The sequence below is a fragment of the Oncorhynchus keta genome, chromosome 21, assembly GCF_023373465.1.
Source record: "Oncorhynchus keta strain PuntledgeMale-10-30-2019 chromosome 21, Oket_V2, whole genome shotgun sequence".
NCBI lineage: Eukaryota > Metazoa > Chordata > Actinopteri > Salmoniformes > Salmonidae > Oncorhynchus > Oncorhynchus keta.
Genome location: NC_068441.1, coordinates 14,740,471 through 14,764,118, shown reverse-complemented (window position 1 = coordinate 14,764,118; position 23,648 = coordinate 14,740,471). Strand labels below are relative to the sequence as shown.

The window sequence follows — 23,648 nt, the reverse complement described above, 5'->3', positions numbered from 1 at the left end:
GGTGGATGTAACGATAAGGGAATGTAAATTTAGATTAGTGGTGGTGTATGGGCCACAGGTGGTGGCAGACAGGAGGGAGATGGTGGACTGTCTGACGCCCCTGTGTGTCACAAATAGGAAATTAGTGATAGGGGGGGATTTTAATACAGATTTAGGAAGAGGGGGGATAGCAGTGCAGGTGCCATTGCCAGGCTAATGGCTTGCCATGGTCTGGTAGATGGTGGTCTGCACACTACTCCGAAAATGGACGGTCCTACATGGCGCAACTCCAGGGGGGGGTTGAGCGGAGGCTCGACTATATTTTTGTACCCAGGTCTTTGGGTAAGTTGTCTGGGCGGCTGTTGCCTGTTTTCTTTTCGGATCACGACGGGGTGCTCCTGCAGGTGGGGTCGCCAGTCTGCCTCTTTGGTAGGGGGTACTGGAAGCTAGATCGGGATGTGCTGTAGGAGCAGGCTTTTGTTGACAGGTTTTATGGTTTCTGTTGGAGGCTTGAGGGCCTCCGGTCCATGTGCGAGCGGGTGTTAGAGTGGTGGGAATTAGTTAAGGTGAGGATTAGGGCTTTTATAATAGGGTATTGCAAGAGGGAAACAAGGGAGGAGAGGAGGGAGGTGGATCGTATCCAAAGGTTAATTGAACTCGAATACGAGGCAGGCAACCTCGGCGGGTCGTTTGACTGGGAGAGATCCGCAACCCTAAAGGCGCAGCTCAGGGAGTTGCAGGAGCGGAAGGCTCAAGCTTTCCTGGAGCGTGCGCATAGTGGCTTTCTAGAACATAATGAGACTTGTTCTGCTATGTTCTTTAAGTTGGTTAGGGCAAGACAGAGTAGGAAGGTAATGCATGGTGTTAGGGAAGAAAATGGTAGTATAGTTAGAGAACCAGAGGATATGGTCAGGGTGACAACTGATCATTTCCAAGGTTTATTTAAGGAAAGGGAAATAAATGTAGAGCAGGGAAATGTGTTTTTAGAACACTTGTCCAGGCGGTTGCCAGAGGACATTAGAGAAGTGATGGAGGCCCAGATCTCACTAGAAGAGGTTGAGAGCGCTCTTAGGAGGATGGGAAAAGGGAAGGTGCCTGGGATGGATGGGCTGCCGGCTGAGTTTTACCTCAAGTTTTGGGGTATACTTGGACCAGTGGTCCTCGAAGTCTTGAAGGCCGTCCTTGAGACGGGGGTCCCGGGGGGATCAATGGCTGTTGGTGTGCTGTCACTTTTATATAAGAAGGGGGAAGTAACAGACCTTGGCAACTGGCGGCCGTTGACCATGCTGTGTGTAGATTACAAGCTACTTGCAAAGGTTTTAGCAGACCGGTTGCGCACAGCCCTTCCTACGTCGTTCATGAGGATCAGACGTGCGGGGTAGAGGGCCGCTCTATTAGATGGAACCTACAGTTAATCAGGGACTCCATCGCTTGGGTTGAAGATAGAGGACTGCCTTTTATGGTAGCAGTGCTAGATCAGGCGAAAGCCTTCGATCGCGTGAATAGATCCTTTTTATTCAGAGTGTTAGGTCGATTAGGATTTGGGGAGAAGTTTATAGGATGGATTCGTACATTATATGTCGGAGCGGGGTGCCGAGTTAGTGTAAATAGTCACTTGGGTGACGTTTTTGACCTCTCGTCTGGGGGTCAGGCAGGGGTGCCCACTCTCGGCTCTCCTCTTCGTTCTGTACATGGAGCCTCTGGGGGCTGCCATTAGGGCAGACACAGGGGTGGAAGGTTTGCTGATCCCTGGAAGTGGTGGGCTGCGTGTTAAGATGACGCAGTACGCCGACGACACTTCCTTGCTGTTGTGCAAGGACTCGTGCCTGACAAGGTCCCTTGCCATCTTTGGGGATTTCATCCGAGCATCGGGAGCAGTTCTGAACCATGCAAAGTCTTCCGTCAAGTTTTTCGGAAGATGGCGCGGTAGAACGGATGTGCCTGGGTGGTTATCTCTCTGTGAGGGGGCCCTGAGGATTCTCGGGGTCCATTTTGAGACCTCCGGCTCAGCGACGCGAAACTGGAACATGCGTATCGCAGTGGTACAGAGGAAGCTAGCAATGTGGAAAGCTAGGTATTTGTCTTTTATGGGCAAAGTCCTGGTCCTAAAGGTGGATGTGTTGCCGTCTCTTTTGTATTTGGCATACATCTACCCATTGCCGGCTTGTCTGAGGAGGCCTCTAGTGAGGCTTGTGTTTCAGTTTATGTGGAGTGGCAGGTGCGAGTGGGTCGCCAGGGCACGCATGATCTGTCCCATCGGGGAGGGATGTAGGGAGGTACCACATTTCCCCCTCAAGCTGGACACAATTTTTGTTTCTTTCTTGTTAACGGAGCTTGCTCAGCCAGTGATACACCCATCCGGTTACCTCCTGCGGGTGTTTTTCTCGTATCAGGCGAGAAGCATAATGGTGTGGTCTAACACGGGTCCTCGGGCGGAACAGCTGCCGTGGCACTTTGGTCATGCGGCCAAGTGGCTGCGTGCGAGTTGCCCGAGTAGGTTTAGATCATAGGCACCTGTACGAGGAGGTCAGAAAGGCAGGGAGTCCGGCGCCTGTAGTGGGCATCTCGGAAGTGGTCTGGGAGGGAGTGCAGGCGCGGGGTCTGGACAACAGGCTCAAGGACCTGAATTGGTTGAGCCTTCATAAGTGTTTGCCGGTACGTTCCATCTTGTACCGGTATAGTTTGGTGCAATCCCCCACCTGTCCAAGATCCTCTTGTGGCAGGGAGGAGACTGTGCGCCATGTCTTTTGGGACTGTGCCTTTGCCGGAGTAGTATGGGCTAGGGCACGGGTGTTGTTAGGTTTGGTAAAGGGGGATTTTGTATTGACGTGGGCCAGGTTAGAGAGGGGTGTAGGGAGAGCGAGAGGGACGGATAGGGACAGGTTTCTGCTCTGGCTTCTCATGAGTCTCTTTAAACGGGGGCTGTGGGAAGCAAGGCAGAACATGGTGAAGACAGGGAGAGATTGGGGGGTGGAAGGGATAGTGAGGAGGGTGGAAGGAGATTTGAGGGGGAGGATGAAGAGGGAGGAGAGGAAGTGGGGGCAGCATGCTGCTCGGGAGAGGTGGAAGGGGGGTTTAGGGCTGGGTGTCATTTAGATTTGTAAGAGGATAGATTAGGGACGGGGAGATAGGGAAAGGTATTTGTAGGGTGACGGGGAGGGAAGATGCTCCCCTGAGGTTTTGTTTGGGGTTTATGTTTAGTTTAATTTGTTTAATTAAAATACCATTATTTGAGTATGTATGTAAATTATGAGTTGTAAAGAACGAATGGTATTGAAGATAATACATTATTTTTAATAAAAATAAAAAAAATAGGACTGTTTCGTTTTTTTCACGTTTCTTGTTTTGTAGATTGTTGTATTTTCATCTTTATTAAAGATGGACAAAACTAACCACGCTGCATTTTGGTCCGCCTCTCTTTCCCCAGAAGAAAACTGTTACAGTTGCCATTGTCCTGGCTTGAAGAATGTTCAATGAATGGGGAGGTGAAGAGTGAGGTAATACAGTAGGGGGAGGAGTATGGTTGTATGCACATTGAGAAACATCACTAGTCTCACCTTAGAGCTTGTGACTTTCTGTCCGCCGCCCTTCAGCGCTATGGAAGAAGAGTAGTACGCACGTTGCGCATTTACTTGGATAGAATGAGAGTTTTACACAAGGGCAACCAACTCTTTGCTGCTTGGGCACCTCCCTGCAAGGCGAGGCCCCTCTCTCATCAACTGCTTTCCCACTGGATAGTGGAAAATACTAAACTACTAATACTGGCAAGGGTTTACAGCCTGAGGGCTCACTCCACCAGAGGTATGACTGCCTCTTGGGCACTATTCACAGGTATCTCTTTACTAGAGATTTGTAACGCGACATGTCGGACCACCTCTCATAACTTCATGAGGTTTTACCGACTGGATGTCACTGCACCTTTGTTGGCACATACTGTCCTCAGTGAGTTACACTGTTGGGACTACCCTGGCTTCAGAGAACATGTCTGCAATACGGTCCATATCCACATATGTGATACATCGAAATAAGTATTTGAAATAAGTATTCGAGTAACCCCGGTTCTCTGATAATATGAGTGAGATGTATCACCTAATTTCCCTGTGTGCAAGAGCTCAATCAAATAGGGGATTGGTCAAGAATGACCAGAGGACATGTGAGTGGCACCTCATAGGGAGGAACGGCTCACCTCATTCGCAGAGTGAATCCCATATGTGATACATCTCACTCATCTTATCAGAGAACCGGGGTTACGCAAGTAACCTTAGGTTTCATGTCTTTGATCAGGGTTGTCAAACTCATTCCACGAAGGGCCAAGTGTCTGCACGTTTTTGTTTTTTCCTTTCAATTAAGACTTAGAAAACCAGGTGAGGGGTGTTCCTTAACAATTTGTAACATTAGTTCATCATTCAAGGGTGGTGCGAAAACCCTCAGTCATTCGGTCCTCCGTGGAATGTGTTTGACACATGTGCCCGAGACCCACTCCAATTTGCATACCGCCCCAACAGATCCATGGACAACTCAATCTCAGTTGCACTCCACACTGCCCTCATCCACCTAGATAAAATGAATAGAAATGTGAGAAAGCTGTTCATTGACAACAGTTCAACATTCAACACCATTGCCCCCTCCAAGCTCGTCACCAAGCTTCGGACCCTGGGACTGGATCCCTCTGCAACTGGATCCTGGACTTCCTGACAGGCCGACACTGGTAGTGAGGGTAGGCAACATCACCTCTGTCATGCTGAGACAGCCTACAGGGAGGGGGTCAGTGACCTGGCAGTGTGGTGCCGGGACAACAACCTCTCCTTCAACGTCAGTAAAACTAAGTAGCTGATCATGGACTACAGGAAACATCCACATCGACAGGTCCATTGGAGCGGGTCGAGAGCTTCAAGTTCCTTGGGGTCCAAATCACTAAGGACTGTGCCTCTTCACCCTCAGGAGGTTGAAAAAGTGATCTTGGTGATCTTAGGCTTGTGTGCGGCTGCTGGGCCATGAAAACCCATTTCACGAAGCTCCCGACGAACAGTTATTGTGCTGACGTTGCTTCCAGAGAGTTTGGAACTCAGTAGTGAATGTTGCAAATGAGGACAAATTATTTTTATGCGTTTCAGCACTCCCCGTTCTGTGAGCTTGTGTGGCCTACCACTTTGCAGCTGAGTCGTTGTTGCTCCTAGATGATTTACTTCACAATAACAGCACTTACAGTTGACAGGGACAGCTCTAGCAGGGCAGAAATTTGCCGAACTGACTTGCTGGAAAGGTGACATCCTATGACGGTGCCATGTTGAAAGTCACTGAGCTCTTCAGTAAGGCCATTCTATTGCCGGCGTTTCCCTATGGAGATTGCATGGCTGTGTGCTCGATTTTATAGACCTGTCAGCAACGGGTGTAGCTGAAATAGCCGAATCCACTAACATGGATGGGTGTCCACATACTTTTGTATATACTGTATATAGTGTATGTTGAGATGGCACCTGTACTCCGTAGAAAAGTGATAATTTAAATCATTATCAGTCAACATCATCGCACCATGCTCAATCATTGTATTGACCATAGTTGTATTGATCCTGGTAAGCCTGTAGAGTTTGCTGGCTCAACAAATACATGGCAGGCAGCCCTTTCAGAAACAGTCAGCTTACGGAAAAAATCACATCCTACTTAAATGGATAAACTATGCATGAGATATTCTATTCTTCCTGCTCACTTCTTTTTGATTTACTGTGATGAATATATTAGGCCAATCGGATCTAACAGTTTTCTAATCGCTAGGACAAAGCAATTCAGGCAGACGGAGAGAGGGGGAGAAAAGGGAAAGGAGAAGAGAGGGATGTTTGTGAGCAAGAGTAAAACGGGAGGAGGAGGGGTGGAGTGAGAAGAGATTTTGTCAAATTAGCCACACTGTCAGCCTGGTTTTGACTTATCTCTACTGGAATTGTCATCTCTATAGCAGACACAGGAAGCCTCGCTTGCTCACCATCATCTTGCCTACAGTTAGTTTACAGTCCAGCTCTCTTGTATCTGCCTCGGCCGGCTAATTAGATGAGAAATTGCTCAACCTCCAGTGGGGTGGCTAGGAATGGCTATCACACAGCAAGGGAACATCATATTAACAGGAAAATACAAGGAAAATCTGGTTCATGTTTTCATCATAATATTCACACAAAGATGTCCTTATCAACAACAACAAAATGTCAGGCAAATGATAATTCATCAGGGCATTTGAATCTGACTGTACACTGACTACACAGGAGTACAACTCAGTCTTGAAAACAGTCCCTGCTTCACATGACATAACATTATGTCTTCAGTGAGTTACATACCTATTTGCCCTTGGATTGTGTTTAGCCAGCAGCCATGTTGACTTTGTCTGGGAATCACACAAGGGATCCTTCAGAACGACATAAGTCTAAGAACCATTCACGTAGAATTGGAATATATTCCATTTAAACAATTTATATCTGCAATGTTCTCTGACTGTTTTGTTCTGAGCAATGTAGGCATATTCACTCAAATTCTATAATAATCCACATAATTTATGTAGCCTACAAGTAAAGGAAGTAACATCTGAATATAGGCCATATTTCCAGAATTCAGAGAAATTACCTCTTGTAAAAAGAGGTCAATTTTGATGCTTTTGGAGCCATAGGCCAGTGATTTGGGGGTTATTATTCTGCACAAAGCACAACCATTACAGAGGGACAGATGACGCGTTCATCCTGAATGGGCTACAGATGGTCACAAGAAAAAACCCACAGATCAAAGGCATTTCATAGGATTTCTCAGTCTATTGATAGTGCATGCACGCAGGCATGTAACCTACAAAATGATGCATGATTAATAAGTTATATTTTTCTACTTATACGACCAGACTAATGCGTGGCGCCTCGAGACGACATTCAGGCACCCGGTTACAATCACATCCTCTCGTCCATCTCCGACGTGGGGAGGAGAGGCAGTTCAAACAATAAACACATCGTAGCCTAAATCGATAACAAAAAAATCTTATCCAATCGTAATATCTTGAAGCCATCGTTAATTTCCGTAAAGCCAATCCCCGTCTGTCTCTATGGTGTTTTATTTTTCAACAAGCTGACGAAAGCTCGGGAGTTTCCGTGTAGTAGCAATAAGAGCCGAGAGTCTTACACACGCGAGGCATAGACATCAAGCGGTTTGGGTAACTCTGTACAATTGTTTTCTCTTACTGAACAAGGAGATAGGTATTTTGAAAATGTTATCAGCTAATGAGGTGTGTTTGTTGATTGTACATTTGTTTTGTCAGGTCTCAAAATAATATGCATTAAATAGCCATTATCCAAAACAATTTAACAATGTAGGCTAATTTACATGTCAAATAGGCTATACAAACATGACATATTTTGTGTATTTTTTTAATGACAAATATCGTTCTTTTTTATGTTATTATTGTCATTCCATTAGCTCGTGTCTGTTGGGACATTTCAAGTGCTTAAATTACCTCTTGGATTTATCCGCGTTTTGGAATGGGTAAGTTTGAGTGTTTGCAGAAACACATATTTGTTTTGCATGAAATAACTAAATGATAGAAAATACGTTTACAGTTGCCAGTCAATTTATTCATCATATGTATTAACGTTAGTGTCTGCGAAATATAGCATAGCAGTCATATTTAGGCTACATTGGCGCACTGAAATATAATTGCGCCTTTCATGTTTACCCAATGGGTCTCGTGTTTTTGCGAGTAAATCAGCGTTAAAGCAGGCTATACTGTAAGTGTTTTGTTTACATTCATTTCCATTACTCTCAGGTGAAACTTTGAATTATCGTAATTGAGTTCTGTGTCGCTGATGATGTGTTACTATTTCTCAGACGAGTAACCGTCCCAGCGCGTGAACAAACTGCTTTACCGTGACCAACTAGTTCACGTTTATTTAAGTAATCGCTGCTCTGTTAGGTCTTCACCGGGAGGCTGGAGAACAACAACACCTAAAAACTAACCTTTTGCCTGAAAGAGATCGCAGTGAAGCAGGACAGAAAATTGATCATCCTACAGACAGTGAATCACGTGGCCTTGGCTTGTTATATAAATCAGGCAGACAGGCATTGAGGAAATCAGGTATTGTTTGATTGAATGTTAGAATGGGAAAAACTAGTGACTTTAAGTGTGGTATGGTCGGTGGTGTCAGTCTCGCCAGATCCAGAATCTCAGAAACAGCCACCCCCCTGAGCTTTTCATGCACAACAGTGTCTATGGTTTACCAAGTGTGGTTTGACAAACAAACATTAAGTCAGTGTCAGTCCTGTGGGCAAAAAAAGCTTGTTGATGAGAGAGGTCGAAGGAGAATGAATCGTGCAAGCTAACAGGCGGGCCACAAACAGACAAATAGCGGTGCAGTACAACAGTGGTGTGCAGAACCACATCTCGGAATGCAACTCCTGCATCTCGGAATGCAACTCCTCAGTCCTGTCTCGGATGGACTATTGCAGCAAACAATAGGAGGTTCCCCTCCTATTAGCTAAAAACAAGAAGAAGTGGATCCAGTAGGCACACGATCACTAACACTGGACAATTGAGGAGTGCAAAAACATCACCTGGTCCAACAAATCCCAGTTCCTGTTGTGTCATGTTGATGGCAGAGTCAGGATTTGGCGTAAGCAGTACGAGTCCATAGACCCATCATTTCCCAACCACAAGCACAGTGACACACAGACATTTCCCAACAACGAGCACAGTGACACACAGACATTTCACAACCACGAGCATAGTGACACACAGACATTTCACAACCAAGAGCATAGTGACACACAGACATTTCCCAACCACGAGCATAGTGACACACAGACATTTCACAACCACGAGCATAGTGACACACAGACATTTCACAACCACGAGCATAGTGACACACAGACATTTCACAACCACGAGCATAGTGACACACAGACATTTCACAACCACGAGCATAGTGACACACAGACATTTCCAAAACACGAGCATAGTGACACACAGACATTTCCCAAACACGAGCATAATGACACACAGACATTTCCCAAACACGAGCATAGTGACACACAGACATTTCCCAACAACGAGCATAGTGACACACAGACATTTCCCAAACACGAGCATAGTGACACACAGACATTTCCCAACCACGAGCATAGTGACACACAGACATTTCCCAAACACGAGCATAGTGACACACAGACATTTCACAACCACGAGCATAGTGACACACAGACATTTCCCAAACACGAGCATAGTGACACACAGACATTTCCCAAACACGAGCATAATGACACACAGACATTTCCCAAACACGAGCATAGTGACAGACAGACATTTCCCAACCACGAGCATAGTGACACACAGACATTTCCCAACAACGAGCATAGTGACACACAGACATTTCCCAAACACGAGCATAGTGACACACAGACATTTCCCAACCACGAGCATAGTGACACACAGACATTTCCCAAACACGAGCATAGTGACACACAGACATTTCACAACCACGAGCATAGTGACACACAGACATTTCCCAAACACGAGCATAGTGACACACAGACATTTCCCAAACACGAGCATAATGACACACAGACATTTCCCAAACACGAGCATAGTGACACACAGACATTTCCCAACCACGAGCATAGTGACACACAGACAATCAACCCACTGCACACTGTGATTCTCAAGGGTGATTTAATTGATTCAGCTTTGTTAGTAGGAATGACCCCGGTCGGACAAAACAAAGATAACCTGGGTTTACTTACATCTCGGTCATCTTCAGTATCTTTACTATTGCAGATTCTTAATAGCAGCTCTGATGTCAGTTGTCTTTGTCATTCTGCACATCATTTCATCATGAGGAGTATGTTATTTGTCTTTGGCTAACAGTGCTTACAAATGCATGATAGGCTACAAATCATTACTCAAGTCATAGACCCAAATGTATTCAAGTTTTTTAAAATTGATTTTTTTTTTAAAATGTATTTGTTGTTTTTATCAATGTCAATCAAACAAACGATAGCAGTCACATGATCTGCACTGCAACAAGACATGAACAAGAAGGGGGGGTTTGGTACAGCAGCTCAAGTTACAACAATTGAGAGATAATATTACAAGAGGGGTATCTAACAAAGGTCTTTGTTTTTGTAGCTGTGCCATGCAGCTTAGCTGTTGAAGATTTTAGCTGTCCTAGAAGATTTGAACCTTTTACTGCAGTGGGCTAAATCAGGGTCACGTAGTGTTTCTTGGTAGTCTTAAACAAATCTACTCTGAAACAAAAGTATACACCTAATACACATGGTTATTGTCTATATGTCAGATATAGAGTTGAAATGTATTAAACTTTAAGTTTGCGTCCCAATATTACACTTTATATACATCACAGAACACTGAAATATTATAACAAACTGTTTAACATAGAAACACCGGGAATTCCGTCTGTTTAAAAATAAATGTTTATTAATTATACTTTCTGAGTGATTTAAATATTGACTGGCATTCATCAGGCTGCACACTCAAGAGAAAGCTTCAAACTGTAACTAGTGCCTGCAACCTGGTTCAGGTTGTCAATCAACCTACCAGGGTAGTTACAAACAGCACAGGAATGAAATCATCAAGATTTATTGATAATCTCTTTGCTAATGCTGACAAAATTGGTTTGAAAGCTGTACCCAAATCCATTAGATGTTGTGATCACAATATAGTAGCCATATCTAGGAAATCCAAAGTTACAAAGGCTGGGCCTAATATTGTGTATAAGAAGTCATACAATAAGTTTTGTAGTGATTCCTATGTTGTTGATGTGAAGATTATTTGTTGGTCAGTGTGTAATGATGAGCAACCATACAGACCTGGGTTTGATCCCAGGCTGTGTCACAGTTGGCCGTGACCTGGAGACGCATGAGGCGGTGTGCAATTGGCCCAGCGTTGGGTTTGGCCGGCCGAGATTTCCTTGTCCCACTACGCTCTAGCGACTCCTTGTGACGGGCCAGGCATCTGCAAGCTGACTTCGGTCGCCAGCTGGATGGTGTTTCCTCCGACACATTGGTGCGGCCGGGTTCCGGGTTAAGAAGTGTGTCAAGAAGCAGTACGGCTTGGTAGGATCGCGTTTCGGAGGATGCATGGTTCTTGACCTTCGCATAGTGACACACAGACATTTCCTAACCACAAGCATAGTGACACACAGACATTTCCCGACCACGAGCATAGTGACACACAGACAATCAACCCACTGCACACTGTGATTCTCAAGGGTGATTTAATTGATTCAGCTTTGTTAGTAGGAATGACCCCGGTCGGACAAAACAAAGATAACCTGGGTTTACTTACATCTCGGTCATCTTCAGTATCTTTACTATTGCAGATTCTTATTAGCAGCTCTGATGGCAGTTGTCTTTGTCATTCTGCACATCATTTCATCATGAGGAGTGTGCAGCGTCCATGGGGAGTTGCAGCGATGGGACAAGACTATAACTACCAATTGGATATCACAAAATTGGTGAGAAAAAAACATTACGAGCAACCAGGCGCTGCACTTGACACATTTATGAAATTGATTATCCCAGTTACTAATACGCATGCACCCATTAAGAATATGACTGTAAAAACGGTTAAATACCTGTGGATTGATGAGGAATTGAAACATTTTATGGTTGAGAGGGATGAAATGGTAAATAGGTCTGGGTATACAACCGATTGGCAAACATGCTGCAAATTGAGAAATAATGTGACTGAACTGAATAAAAAGAAGAAGAAACTACACTATGAAACAAAGATAAATTACATAAAGAATTATAGTATAAAGCTTTGGAGCACCATAAAATGAAATGTTGGGTAAACTCTGCTCCATCATTCGTTGAATCAGATGGCTCATTCATCACAAAACCCACTGATATTGCCGACTACTTTAATGATTTACTTCTTTGGCAAGATTAGAAAACTTAGGCATGACATGCATGCCAGCAACAAACTCTGACACTACATATCCAAGTATATCTGACCAAAACATGAAAGACAAGAATTATAATTTTAAATTCCGTAAAGTAAGTGTGGAAGAGGTGAAACAATTATTGTTTTCTATCAACAATAACAAGCCACCGGGGTCTGACAACTCGGATGGAAAATTAGTGAGGATAATAGGGGACGAAATTGTCACTCCTATTTGCCATATTTTCAATTTAACCTCACTGGGGTAGGGGGTACTATTTTCACCTCCGGATGAAAAGCGTGCCCAAAGTAAACTGCCTGCTACTCAGGCCCAGGCCCGAACATTTATTGAGTAAATGGGAGTCTTGTGAGTGCAACCATATGAAGATCATCAAAGGTAAGTGATTCATTTTATCGCTATTTCTGACTTAACTCCTCAACTTGGCTGGTAACTGTTTGTAATGACTTGTCTGCTGCACACTGTTCTCATATAATCGCATGGTATGCTTTTGCCGTAAAGCCTTTTTGAAATCTGACAACGTGGTTGGATTAACAAAAAGTTAATCTTTAAACCAATGTATAACGCTTGTATGTTTTATTAATTTTTCGAATGTGTATTTCTGTTTTTGAATTTGGCGCTCTGCAATTTCACTGGATGTTGGCCAGGTGGGATGCTACCGTCGCACACCCCCTAGAGTGGTTAAGCCTACTATTTCCCTACCTAAGAATAGTAAATCCTCCTTATCTGGCTCAAATAGCCGGCCAATCAGTCTGTTACCAACCCGTAGTAAACTTTTGGAAAGCAAAATGAGGTATAATCAGGAATTCCCAAGGGCAGCTGTCTAGGCCCCTTACTTTTTTCAATCTTTACTGACGACATGCCACTGGCTTTGAGTGTCTATGTATGCGGATGACTCAACACTATACACGTCGGCTTCCACAGCGACTGAAATGTCAGCAATACTCAACAAAGAGCTGCAGTTAGTTTCAGAATGGGTGGCAAGGAATAAGTTGGTTCTAAATATTTATAAAACTTAAATCATTGTATTTGGGACAAATCATTCACTAAACCCCAACTAAATCTTGTAATGAATAATGTGTAAATTTAGCAAGTTGAAAAGACTAAACTGCTTGGAGTAACCTTGGATTGTAAACTGTCATGGTCGAAACATATTGCTAGAACAATAGCTAGAATGGGGAGATGTCTGTCTATAATTTTGTACCTTTATTTAACTAGGAAAAGCCCATTGAGATCTTGAGTTGATTTTTTCAGGCGAGACCTGTCTAAGAAGGCAGCAACAATCAATACATTACAGAATTAAAACATATAACAATACAACAACATGATCCAGCCTAAAAAATATATTTACAATCCTCTGTAACAGAGTCTCCCATCAACAGTTGTATTATATAGCATCCACCTTCACATCAAAAGTGTTTGCTTCTGTAGACAGTATCAGGGTCATTCAAACATAAAAACACTTACAACTGTGTTCACAAGAATCAAACGGACAGACTCATTGGCTGCCAACTTGGATAAAAAAAGTGCTCCTCTGCATTCTTAACAGTGCTATCAACAAGGCAGGTCCTAGTTGTGTCACACCTGGCGCTACTGATCAGTCGTGTGGTCAGGTGCCACAAAGAGGGACTTGCAATTGGCTCAGATCAGGGTAGCACGGCTGGCCTTTGGATGTACACAGAGAGCTAATATTAATAATATGCATGTCAATCTCTCCTGGCTCAAAGTGGAGGAGAGACTGACTTCATCACTACTTCTTTTGTGTGAGGTATTGACATGTTGAATGCACCAAGCTGTCTGTTTGAACTACTGGCACACAGCTCAAACACCCATGCATACCCCACAAAACATGCCACAGAGGTCTCTTCACAGTCCCCAAGTCCAGAACAGCCTATGGGAGGCGCACAGTACTACATAGAGCCATGACTTCATGGAACTCTATTACATATAAAGTAACTCATGCCAGCAGTAAAATTGGATTTAAAAAATAGATACAAATAGACCTTATGGAACAGAGGGGACTGTGAAGCAACACAAACATAGACACATTCATACAATCTCACGATAACACTATATACACATGTACACATAGATGTTGTGTTACAGATGTCTGGTAGCAGAGTAGAGGCCTGAAGGCACACACTTAATATATTGTGAAATCTGTTCTGAATGTATTGTAATGTTTTTAAAATGTATAGCTTCCTTAATTTTGATGGACCCCAGGAAGACTTACCACTTACCACGCTGCGTGTTGGTCTGATCTTGACTACTCTTCAGACGAAGCATGTACAGTGTAGTAGAGGAAACTTGTTCTGACTTATTTTGAAATTGATGAAGAGTCATGGTTGTTTGTTCAGTTTGTTGATGAGCCGCTCACATTTAATCTGATGGGTTTAGGTCCGTGCTGACATTTACATTACCAATGACATTTTAAAAACACAATTGTGTTGTCCAGCACACAACGGCACCAATCAGTTATATGTGGTCAATAACCACTCACACAATTCTCCAAACAGCTGTAAATTCCTCCCTCCCAAGTCATGCACAAGCTGGCCTTTGATATGTGCTTCAACTCCTCTGTGTGTGTGTGTGTGTGTGTGTGTGTGTGTGTGTGTGTGTGTGTGTGTGTGTGTGTGTGTGTGTGTGTGTGTGTGTGTGTGTGTGTGTGTGTGTGTGTGGTGTGGGCATCCTAATACTGAACTAGTTGTATTAGTGTACAGTCACTGTCTTGCCTGCAGCATAGCGCTCTTGTGTCAGATGATAGGTTTCTTTCAGAATACTGACAGCTGACAAACAAATATGGATTGACTGACTGTGAAATATTTGATACAACTTTCTCAGGTGCCTCAACTAGACACAATTGTAATGTTTTCATAGGACAGTGTATAGGTCATGCTCAACAAAACAGAACCTTACACAAGTTGGGATTTCTCTATTTGTATTTCACAAATGGTGCTGAATAAGAGGAATTGCCATTTCAGATAATAATTGTTATTGAATGTCTGGGAAATGTGAGAAAAAATATGCACCTTCTTTACCTTCTCAAGGGAGTATTAATCTCCTTGGTCTCTGTCTGTCTCTCTCTGTGTCTCTTTCTCTCTTTGTCTCTCTCTCTTTCTCTCTCTCTCTCTGTCTCTCTCTCTTTGTCTCTCTCTCTCTCTCTGTCTCTCTCTTTGTCTCTCTCTCTCTTTGTCTCTCTCTCTCTCTCTGTCTCTCTCTCTTTGTCTGTCTGTCTGTCTGTCTGTCTGTCTGTCTGTCTGTCTGTCTGTCTGTCTGTCTGTCTGTCTGTCTGTCTGTCTGTCTGTCTGTCTGTCTGTCTGTCTGTCTGTCTGTCTGTCTGTCTGTCTGTCTGTCTGTCTGTCTGTCTGTCTGTCTGTCTCTGTCTCTGTGTGTCTTTCTCTCTCTGTCTCCCCTTCTCTTTCTCTCTCTGTCTCTCTTTCTGCCTCTCTCTGTCTGTCTCTTTCTCTCTCTTGCTCTCTCTTACCTCCCTGGACGTTAGCAAATGTCAGATCATGTCAATCTCCAAAGCTTCAAGAAACACTATCTGGCTTCAAACCTACAAGATCAACAGCATGCAAAGCAAAATGAACTATTCAGTTCCAATCCAATGTCATAAGGCCCATGTGGATGCAGCTTTAGGCTGGAATCTCTACAGGGAAAAGCTTGAAGCGCGTAATGGTCTGGTGTTGCTTTTTCTCCAGAGACGGAGAACCAACTTATTCACAAGTTGGTAGTTCTGTAACATCATACACCATTGTGTGAAGAGCAAAAATCATTATTAACAGATTCATCAAGGTGAACAGACTTTTGTGTCTCGTTTGTGTCGTCTCTTTAGTAAAACAGAACAAATTTCACTTGCACAGTAATATGGATATAAAGTGGCGTTTTGCTAAAAGAGTCAACTCTTATATATAGTATAATTAACTCTCACTCATAGGTTTTTGCACAAACATTCACTGTCACGTACGCTCACAGACCCATTGATTGTCCCAATACACACAAAGAATAACTGCTGTCCCACCATCCACACACACAAACACTTGTTTGGATTGTACCACTGCTGGGTGCGGAGGCGTACTAACACACACACACACACACACACACACACACACACACACACACACACACACACACACACACACACACACACAAACACAGTCAAATCATATTACTGTTTGGTGGCTGAGGCTGACTAACTGCACTGCTGTGTAGCCATGGAAACCCCAAGGGGAGAAGAGGAGCATGAATAAGCACTGTTATAAAAATACATTGCGATTGTCTGCCTGCTTATGGTCAGTCAAGCTTACAGGGAGATGGGTGGGGGGATTTAGCAGGGGAGATAGGGAGTGAGGGTCATAGGTTAGACAGGGAACAAACCATTCACCATGTAGGGAGATCAACTGCCATGAGAACTTGATTCTACCATAATGTCTTGATCAGGACTGTTATCACAGTGTGTGTTGGGTTAGTTATGCCCCTTAAAAGTACAGTATTACATATCTAAGATGGTCCTCTTTCAAGACTAGATAGGTAGAAAGAGAGGATGATATACAAAATAGGATATTATTGAAATTGTAGGCTCACCACGGCCCAAGACCATTTAAAGAATACATATTTTTACCAAAATAGATCAATTTGTAGCTTCCCAACTAGTCAATGGTAACATTGTTAATTTGTGTGTGTGTGTCCCAGAGTGTTTATATTCTTAGAGGCACAGCTTGAGCATGTTAGCCTGAAGTGGGCTTTAATACAGTAGCCGAGAGATGTACTGTATTGATGATCATGTCCCTGTTTAGTCCCTGTTTAGTTTGTCTAACCCCGTTGGTAATAATGGTATAATAGCTGGGTTCCTGGCATTCAGGTTGGTTGTATAGACTCTATATGACCCAGAGTTTTTTTGATGGTGGTTCAAAACATGTAATAGGCTGCAGACATGGTCCAGATTTCTGCAGTCGTAAAGAGAGAAGATTTCAGGCTTTTTGTTCCCAAAGTGGGCCTAACGTCTTTAATAGAACAGGTGGATAGCAGCGTCTATAGTGCCTGAGGGAACCTAAGTGTAGCTGATGAATGCTGTGCTTAGGCTCCTCAGTGATACTGACTGAGTGAATACAGTGTCCTTGTCATACGCTCCACCTGTACTACACACTTAATGATCCCTCTAGCACCCCCTCACGCGTTCTCTTCTTCTCACTATTTGAATTTCACCTCATCCTCCGTTCTCACTCTTGCTTTCGTTCTATTCTCGTTGAGTCCATGAGCCCATCCTAGCCGTCTTTCTCATATATTTATCTCATGTATGTTTTCATGGGGGGTTAGGGATGTAGCTTATTGTGTGTACTGTATGTGTAACTGATGGGGTAATCTGTGTGGATAGAATTTCATTTAGAAGGACAAAAGAATATAAATCATTCCCCGGCCCTCATTCTAGCCTCTTTCCCAGCGTTCTCCCAGTCTCCATTCGAGCCCACATCCAGGCTTCTCTCCCAGGTCTTATCCCTCCCCCAGGAGCCCAGCTGGGAGAGACTGATATACACACAGGCGCGGGGCTTAGCACACACTCCCCTTCACAATGACACACTCGCCTGTTCAAAGGCCTCCACTATAAACGAGAGTGGTAAATGACTAAAAAAATCATAGGGAATGGAGGCAGCTGCAGGAAAGAGAGGGGGAGAGAGGGAAGGAGGGGGGGAATGGGGTGGGCCCGGGTTTCTTTTACCCTAATGTGAGTTTAGAATTGCTCTCTCTCTGTCTCTCTCACTCTCTCCCTTGTTGTGTTTATGTGTGTATGTGAAATGTGTCTAACTGTGTGTGTGTGTGTGTGTGTGTGTGTGTGTGTGTGTGTGTGTGTGTGTGTGTGTGTGTGTGTGTGTGTGTGTGTGTGTGTGTGTGTGTGTGTGTGTGTGTGTGTGTGTGTGTGTGTGTGTGTGTGTGTGTGCGCATGGTTGGGCAGGTTACTTGATAAATGTAATCCTTTACTGATTACAGTTGCATGACAAATAAAGTCATCGTTAACGTAATCTGATTACTTTTTGATTACTTAAAACATTTATAAACATATTTTTTAAAAGACATATTTTAAAATGTGCTTTTACACCAAACATAACGTTTTGCATTGTTGCCAAAACGTTTTGGTTTCATCTGACCAGAGCACCTTCTTCCACATGTTTGGTGAGTCTCCCAGGTGGCTTGTGGCAAACTTTAAACAACACTTTTTATGGATATCTTTAAGAAATGGCTTTCTTCTTGCCACTCTTCCATAAAGGCCAGATTTGTGCAATATACGACTGATTGCTGTCCTATGGACAGAGTCTCCCACCTCAGCTGTAGATCTCTACAGTTCATCCAGAGTGATCATGGGCCTCTTGGCTGCATCTCTGATCAGTCTTCTCCTTGTATGAGCTGAAAGTTTAGAGGGACGGCCAGGTCTTGGTAAATTTGCAGTGGTCTGATACTCATTCCATTTCAATATTATAGTATCTCGGACCTGCCTGGTGTGTTCCTTGTTCTTCATGATGCTCTCTGCGCTTTTAACGGACCTCTGAGACTATCACAGTGCAGGTGCATTCATACGGAGACTTGATTACACACAGGTGGATTGTATTTATCATCATTAGTCATTTAGGTCAACATTGGATCATTCAGAGATCCTCACTGAACTTCTGGAGAGTTTGCTTGTCACGAGTCCGACCGAGGGTGTTTCCCCTTCCCGGGCGGTTGGCGCTCGGCGGTCGTCGTCACCGGCCTATTAGCTGCCACTGATTGTTTTTCCTCTCCCTCCTTGTATGTTTAGTGGTAGCACCTGTTCATGATTAAATCAGCTAATTAGTTTGTCTTTATTAGACAGCCGGCCCGCCTGGTTGTTGTGCGGGATTATTGCAGTGTAACCTTCGGCTCTGTTGTTAGAAGTACGTGTTAGTGCCTGGTCGTTACGTTTTCTGTTGTACATTCTCATTCCCTGTGTTTGGGGCCGTTACTATTGTGAGCACCCTGGGATACGTTGGCGCTATTAAAGACGCACAGCTTTGCACTCACTGTCTCCTGCGTTTGACTCCACACACCTACGACACCTGAAGTGTTACAGAATCCCGCACCACAACCAAATCGAATGGAGTCAGCAGGAGCAGCAGCCAACCCTCTCCCATCGATGGAGGAACGGGTTCTCCACCACACCACCATTCTCCATCGGATCGGATCCGCGATGGATCAAGTGATGGAGAGAATGGACCGATGGGAGAGGAGTGGTCTCCTCTCTCCACCTTCGGCACCCCGACTCCGGTCTCCCCATCACTCGACTCCAGCACCCTTCGTCTGACGCTACCGAGGGCTTATGATGGAGCGGCGGCGGGTTGCCAGGGGTTTCTGCCAGCTGGAGCTATACCTGGCCACCGTTAGACCCCCTCCCTCAGGAGCGGAGAGGGTGAGTGTCCTCATCTCCTGCCTCACGGGTCGTGCTCTGGAGGCGAACGCAGTCTGGAATGGGCCCAGACTCAGCGGAGCACTACCCAGAGTTTTCCTGCCGCTTCCGTGCCGTATTTGATCACCCTATAGACGGCCGGCGGTGGGAGAACGACTTTTTTCATCTCAGGCAGGGAGAGGAGGAGCGCCCAGGATTACAGCGCTGGAGTTCCGGACCTTGGCAGCCGGATCTGGGTGGAACGACAGGGCCCTTATGGACCACTACAGGTGTGGTCTCCGAGAGGACGTCCGCCGGGAGTTAGCGTGTCGGGACACCACTCTGTCACTGGATCAGCTGATTGACATGTCCATTCGACTGGACAATCTGCTGGCTGCCCATGAGCGTTCAGAGAGGGTCCTGTGCGTTCCACCACCCGGCCCCTCCGCTCCCATTCCGATGGAGTTGGGAGGGGCTGCGCCGAGGGGTACCGGAGGAGGAGGCCTTCCCTGCACCAACTGTGGTCGGAGAGGACACCACGTCTGATCGGTGCTGGGGGTCCGTCTGGGGTAGAGATGGCAGGCGGAACGCTTCTCGGTCACCCCAGGTGAGTCAGCATCAGACTCACCCAGAATCCTTGTTGGCCATATGTTTGTCTTAATCTCTTTCCCTTCACTTTTTTTCCCTCTTCCCAGCATAGGGGCGCTAGTCGATTCAGGCGCAGCTGGGAACTTTATGGATCGCGGACTCGCCCTTAAGTTAGGGGTTCCGCTGGTGCCGATAGATTCTCCTTTCCCCGTGCACTCCCTAGATAGCCGGCCATTAGGGTCAGGGATGGTCGGGGGAGACCACGGTCCCACTGGACATGGTGACGCAGGGAATCATAGGGAGCGTATCAGTTTTTTATTATTGATTCGCCTGCGTTTCCAGTGGTGCTGGGGACTCCCTGGCTGGCCCGGCACAATCCTAAAATTTCGTGGAGACAAGGGTTCTCCAGGGGTGGTCAGAGGAGTGTTCTGGAAGGTGTTTGGGAGTTTCCATCGGTGCCACGTCGGTGGAGAGTCCAGACCAGGGTTCCACGGTGTGCATTCCCCGAGTATGTCGATGGCAATCGCCAGTAAAGTGAAAGCGACTAAATTACCACCTTATCGACCGGGAAGGGATTGTACGATAGATCTCAGGTAGACGCTGCGCTTCCCAAGAGTCATGTGTACCCGCTGTCCCAGGAGGAGACGTTGGCAATGGAGACATATGTCACGGAGTCGCTGGGACAGGGGTACATTCGGCCCTCCATTTTCACCCGTCTCCTCGAGTTTCTTTTTTGTGAGGAAAAAGGAGGGAGGCTTGCGTCCGTGTATCGATTATAGAGGTCTAAACGCCATCACAGTGGGGTATAGTTACCCTCTACCCTCATCGCTACGGCGGTGGAATCGTTCACGGAGCGCAGTTCTTCACAAAACTGGATCTCAGGAGCGCGTATAGTCTGGTGCGTATTCGGAAGGGAGACGAGTGGAAAACCGCATTTAGTACTACATCCGGCCACTATGAGTACCTCGTCATGCCGTATGGGTTAAAGAATGCTCCAGCCGCTTTCCAATCCTTTGTAGACGAGATTCTCAGGGACCTGTGCGGTCAGGGGTGGTTGTTTATATCGATGACATTCTGATCTACTCGGCCACCACACCGCGCATGTGTCTCTGGTGCGCAAAGTGCTTGGAAGACTGCTGGAGCATGACCTATACGTCAAGGCTGAGAAATGCGTGTTCTCTAAACGAGCCGTCTCTTTTCTGGGATATCGCATTTCCACCTCGGGGTGGTGATGGAGGGTGAACGATTAGGGCTGTGCGTAATTGGCCGACTCAACCACGGTAAAGGAGGTGCAGCGGTTTTTGGGTTTTGCCAACTACTACCGGAGGTTTATCCGGGGTTTTGGCCAGATAGCGGCTCCCATTACCTCACTGCTGGGGGGCCCGGTGCATTGCAGTGGTCAGCACAGGCGGACAGGGCATTCAACAAGTTGAAGGCGCTGTTCACTGAGGCGCCCGTGTTGGCGCATCCGGATCCCCTCTAGCATTCATAGTGGAGGTGGACGCGTCCGAGGCTGGGGTGGGTGCCGTGCTATCACAGCGCTCGGTGTCGCCACTACAAAACTCCGCCCCTGCGCTTTCTTCTCAAGGAAGCTCAGCCCAGCGGAGCGTAACTATGATGTGGGGGACCGGGAGTTGCTAGCGGTGGTTAGAGCTCTGAAGGTGTGGAGACACTGGCTTGAGGGGGCTAAGCACCCTTTTCTCATCTGGACCGACCACCAGAATCTGGAGTATATTCGGGCTGCAAGGAGACTTAACCCACATCAGGCAAGGTGGGCCATATTCTTCACCCGGTTCCGGTTTACTTTGTCTTATAGACCGGGCTCCCAGAACGTGAGGGCTGACGCACTGTCCCGCCTTTACGACACCGAGGATGGGTCCACCGAACCTACTCCCCATCCTTCCCGCCTCTAAGCTGGTAGCCCCAGTGGTATGGGAGGTGGACTCGGACATCGAGCGGGCGTTACGGGCTGAACCCGCCTCCTCAGTGTCCAGCGGGGCGAAGGTACGTGCCGCTTGATGTTCGGGACAAGCTGATTCGGTGGGCTCACGTCCTACCCTCCTCGGGTCACCCTGGGGTGACGAGGACAGTGGGGAGCCTTCAGGGAGGTATTGGTGGCCTACGTTGGTTAAGGACGTTAAGGGTTATGTCTCCTCTTGCTCAGTGTGCGCTCAGAGTAAGGCTCCTAGGCACCTTCCTAGAGGGAAGCTGGCAACCCTCCCGTTCCACAGCGGCCATGGTCACATCTGTCCATAGATTTCCTGACCGATCTTCCGTCTCAGGGAACACCGCGGTTCTAGTGATTGTGGATCGGTTTTCTAAGTCCTGCCGTCCCTCCCGTTCGGTATCCCTACAGCCCTGCAGACTGCGGAGGCATTATTTACCCATGTCTTTCGGCACTACGGGGTGCCGGAGGACATCGTTTCTGGATCGGGGCCCCCAATTCCACGCCTCGGGTATGGAGAGCGTTCATGGAACGTTTGGGGGTCTCTGTCAGCCTGACCTCCGGTTATCACCCCGAGAGTAATGGGCAGGTGGAGAGATTGAACCAGGAGGTGGGTAGGTTTCTGCGGTCGTATTGCCAGGATCGGCCAGAGTGGGCACGATACATTCCCTGGGCTGAAATGGCTCAGAACTCACTACGCCCTCCTCTACTAACGTGTCCCCTTTTCAGTGTGTGTTGGGATACCAGCCGGTCCTGGCACCATGGCATCCGAGCAGACCCGAGGCTCCTGCGGTGGAGGAATGGGTACAGCGCTCCAAGGAGACCTGAGGGCCGTCCAGGAGTCTACGACAAGCGAGTGGACGGCAGAAGAGGAGTGCTGACCGCCACCGCAGTGAGGCCCCGTGTTTGTACCGGGGACAGGGTCTGGCTCTCGACCCAAACCTACCTCTCCGCTGCCCTGCCGGAAGCTGGGTCCGCAGTGTGTAGGGCCCTTTAAAGTCCCGAGGAGAATAAACGAGGTGTGTTATCAGATTACAACTCCCTTCCTATTATCGAATTAACCCCTCGTTTCATGTGTCTCTCCTCAGGCCGGTGGTAGCTGGTCCCCTGTAGGACAGTGAGGTACCGGAGGTCCCTCCCCCCTCTGACATCGAGGGGACCCCGGCGCACACGATCCGGGCCATTCTGGACTCAAGACGCCGGGTGAGGGGCCTGCAGTACCTCGTGACTGGGAGGGGTACGGTCCGGAGGAGAGGTGCTGGGTACCGGTGAGGGACATCTTGATCCATCCATGTTGAGGATTTCCATCGCCTCCATCCGGACGCCCTGCACCTCGTCCTCCGGGGCGACCTCGAGGCCGGTGTCGGCGCGCTGCGGGAGCCCGCGTCAGGGAGGGGGTACTGTCACGAGTCCGACCGAGGGTGTTTCCCCTTCCCGGGCGGTTGGCGCTCGGCGGTCGTCTTCACCGGCCTATTAGCTGCCACTGATTGTTTTTCCTCTCCTCCTTGTATGTTTAGTGGTAGCACCTGTTCATGATTAAATCAGCTAATTAGTTTGTCTTTATTAGACAGCCGGCCCGCCTGGTTGTTGTCAGGGATTATTGCAGTGTAACCTTCGGCTCTGTTGTTAGAAGTACGTGTTAGTGCCTGGTCGTTACGTTTTCTGTTGTACATTCTCATTCCCCTGTTTTGGGGCCGTTACTATTGTGAGCACCCTGGGATACGTTGGCGCTATTAAAGACGCACAGCTTTGCACTCACTGTCTCCTGCGTTTGACTCCACACACCTACGACACCTGAAGTGTTACA

General features: G+C 46.6%; 1 protein-coding gene across 2 annotated transcripts in view; it reads left to right on the top strand.

Moving 5' to 3' along the window:
• The first annotated feature begins 6,804 nt into the window (after positions 1 to 6,804).
• The window catches only part of LOC118399753 (synaptoporin-like), a 70,916-nt gene continuing 54,072 nt past the window's right edge, over positions 6,805 to 23,648 (top strand). Inside the window, exons 1-2 of one of the 2 annotated variants that reach the window (XM_035796004.2) lie at positions 6,805 to 7,228; positions 7,420 to 7,485. In XM_035796004.2, coding sequence (XP_035651897.1) covers positions 7,224 to 7,228; positions 7,420 to 7,485 — 71 coding nt within the window. In that variant the 5' untranslated portion in view covers positions 6,805 to 7,223. The remainder of the gene's footprint in view (positions 7,229 to 7,419; positions 7,486 to 23,648) is intronic. The other variant, XM_035796003.2, reaches the window with a different exon arrangement.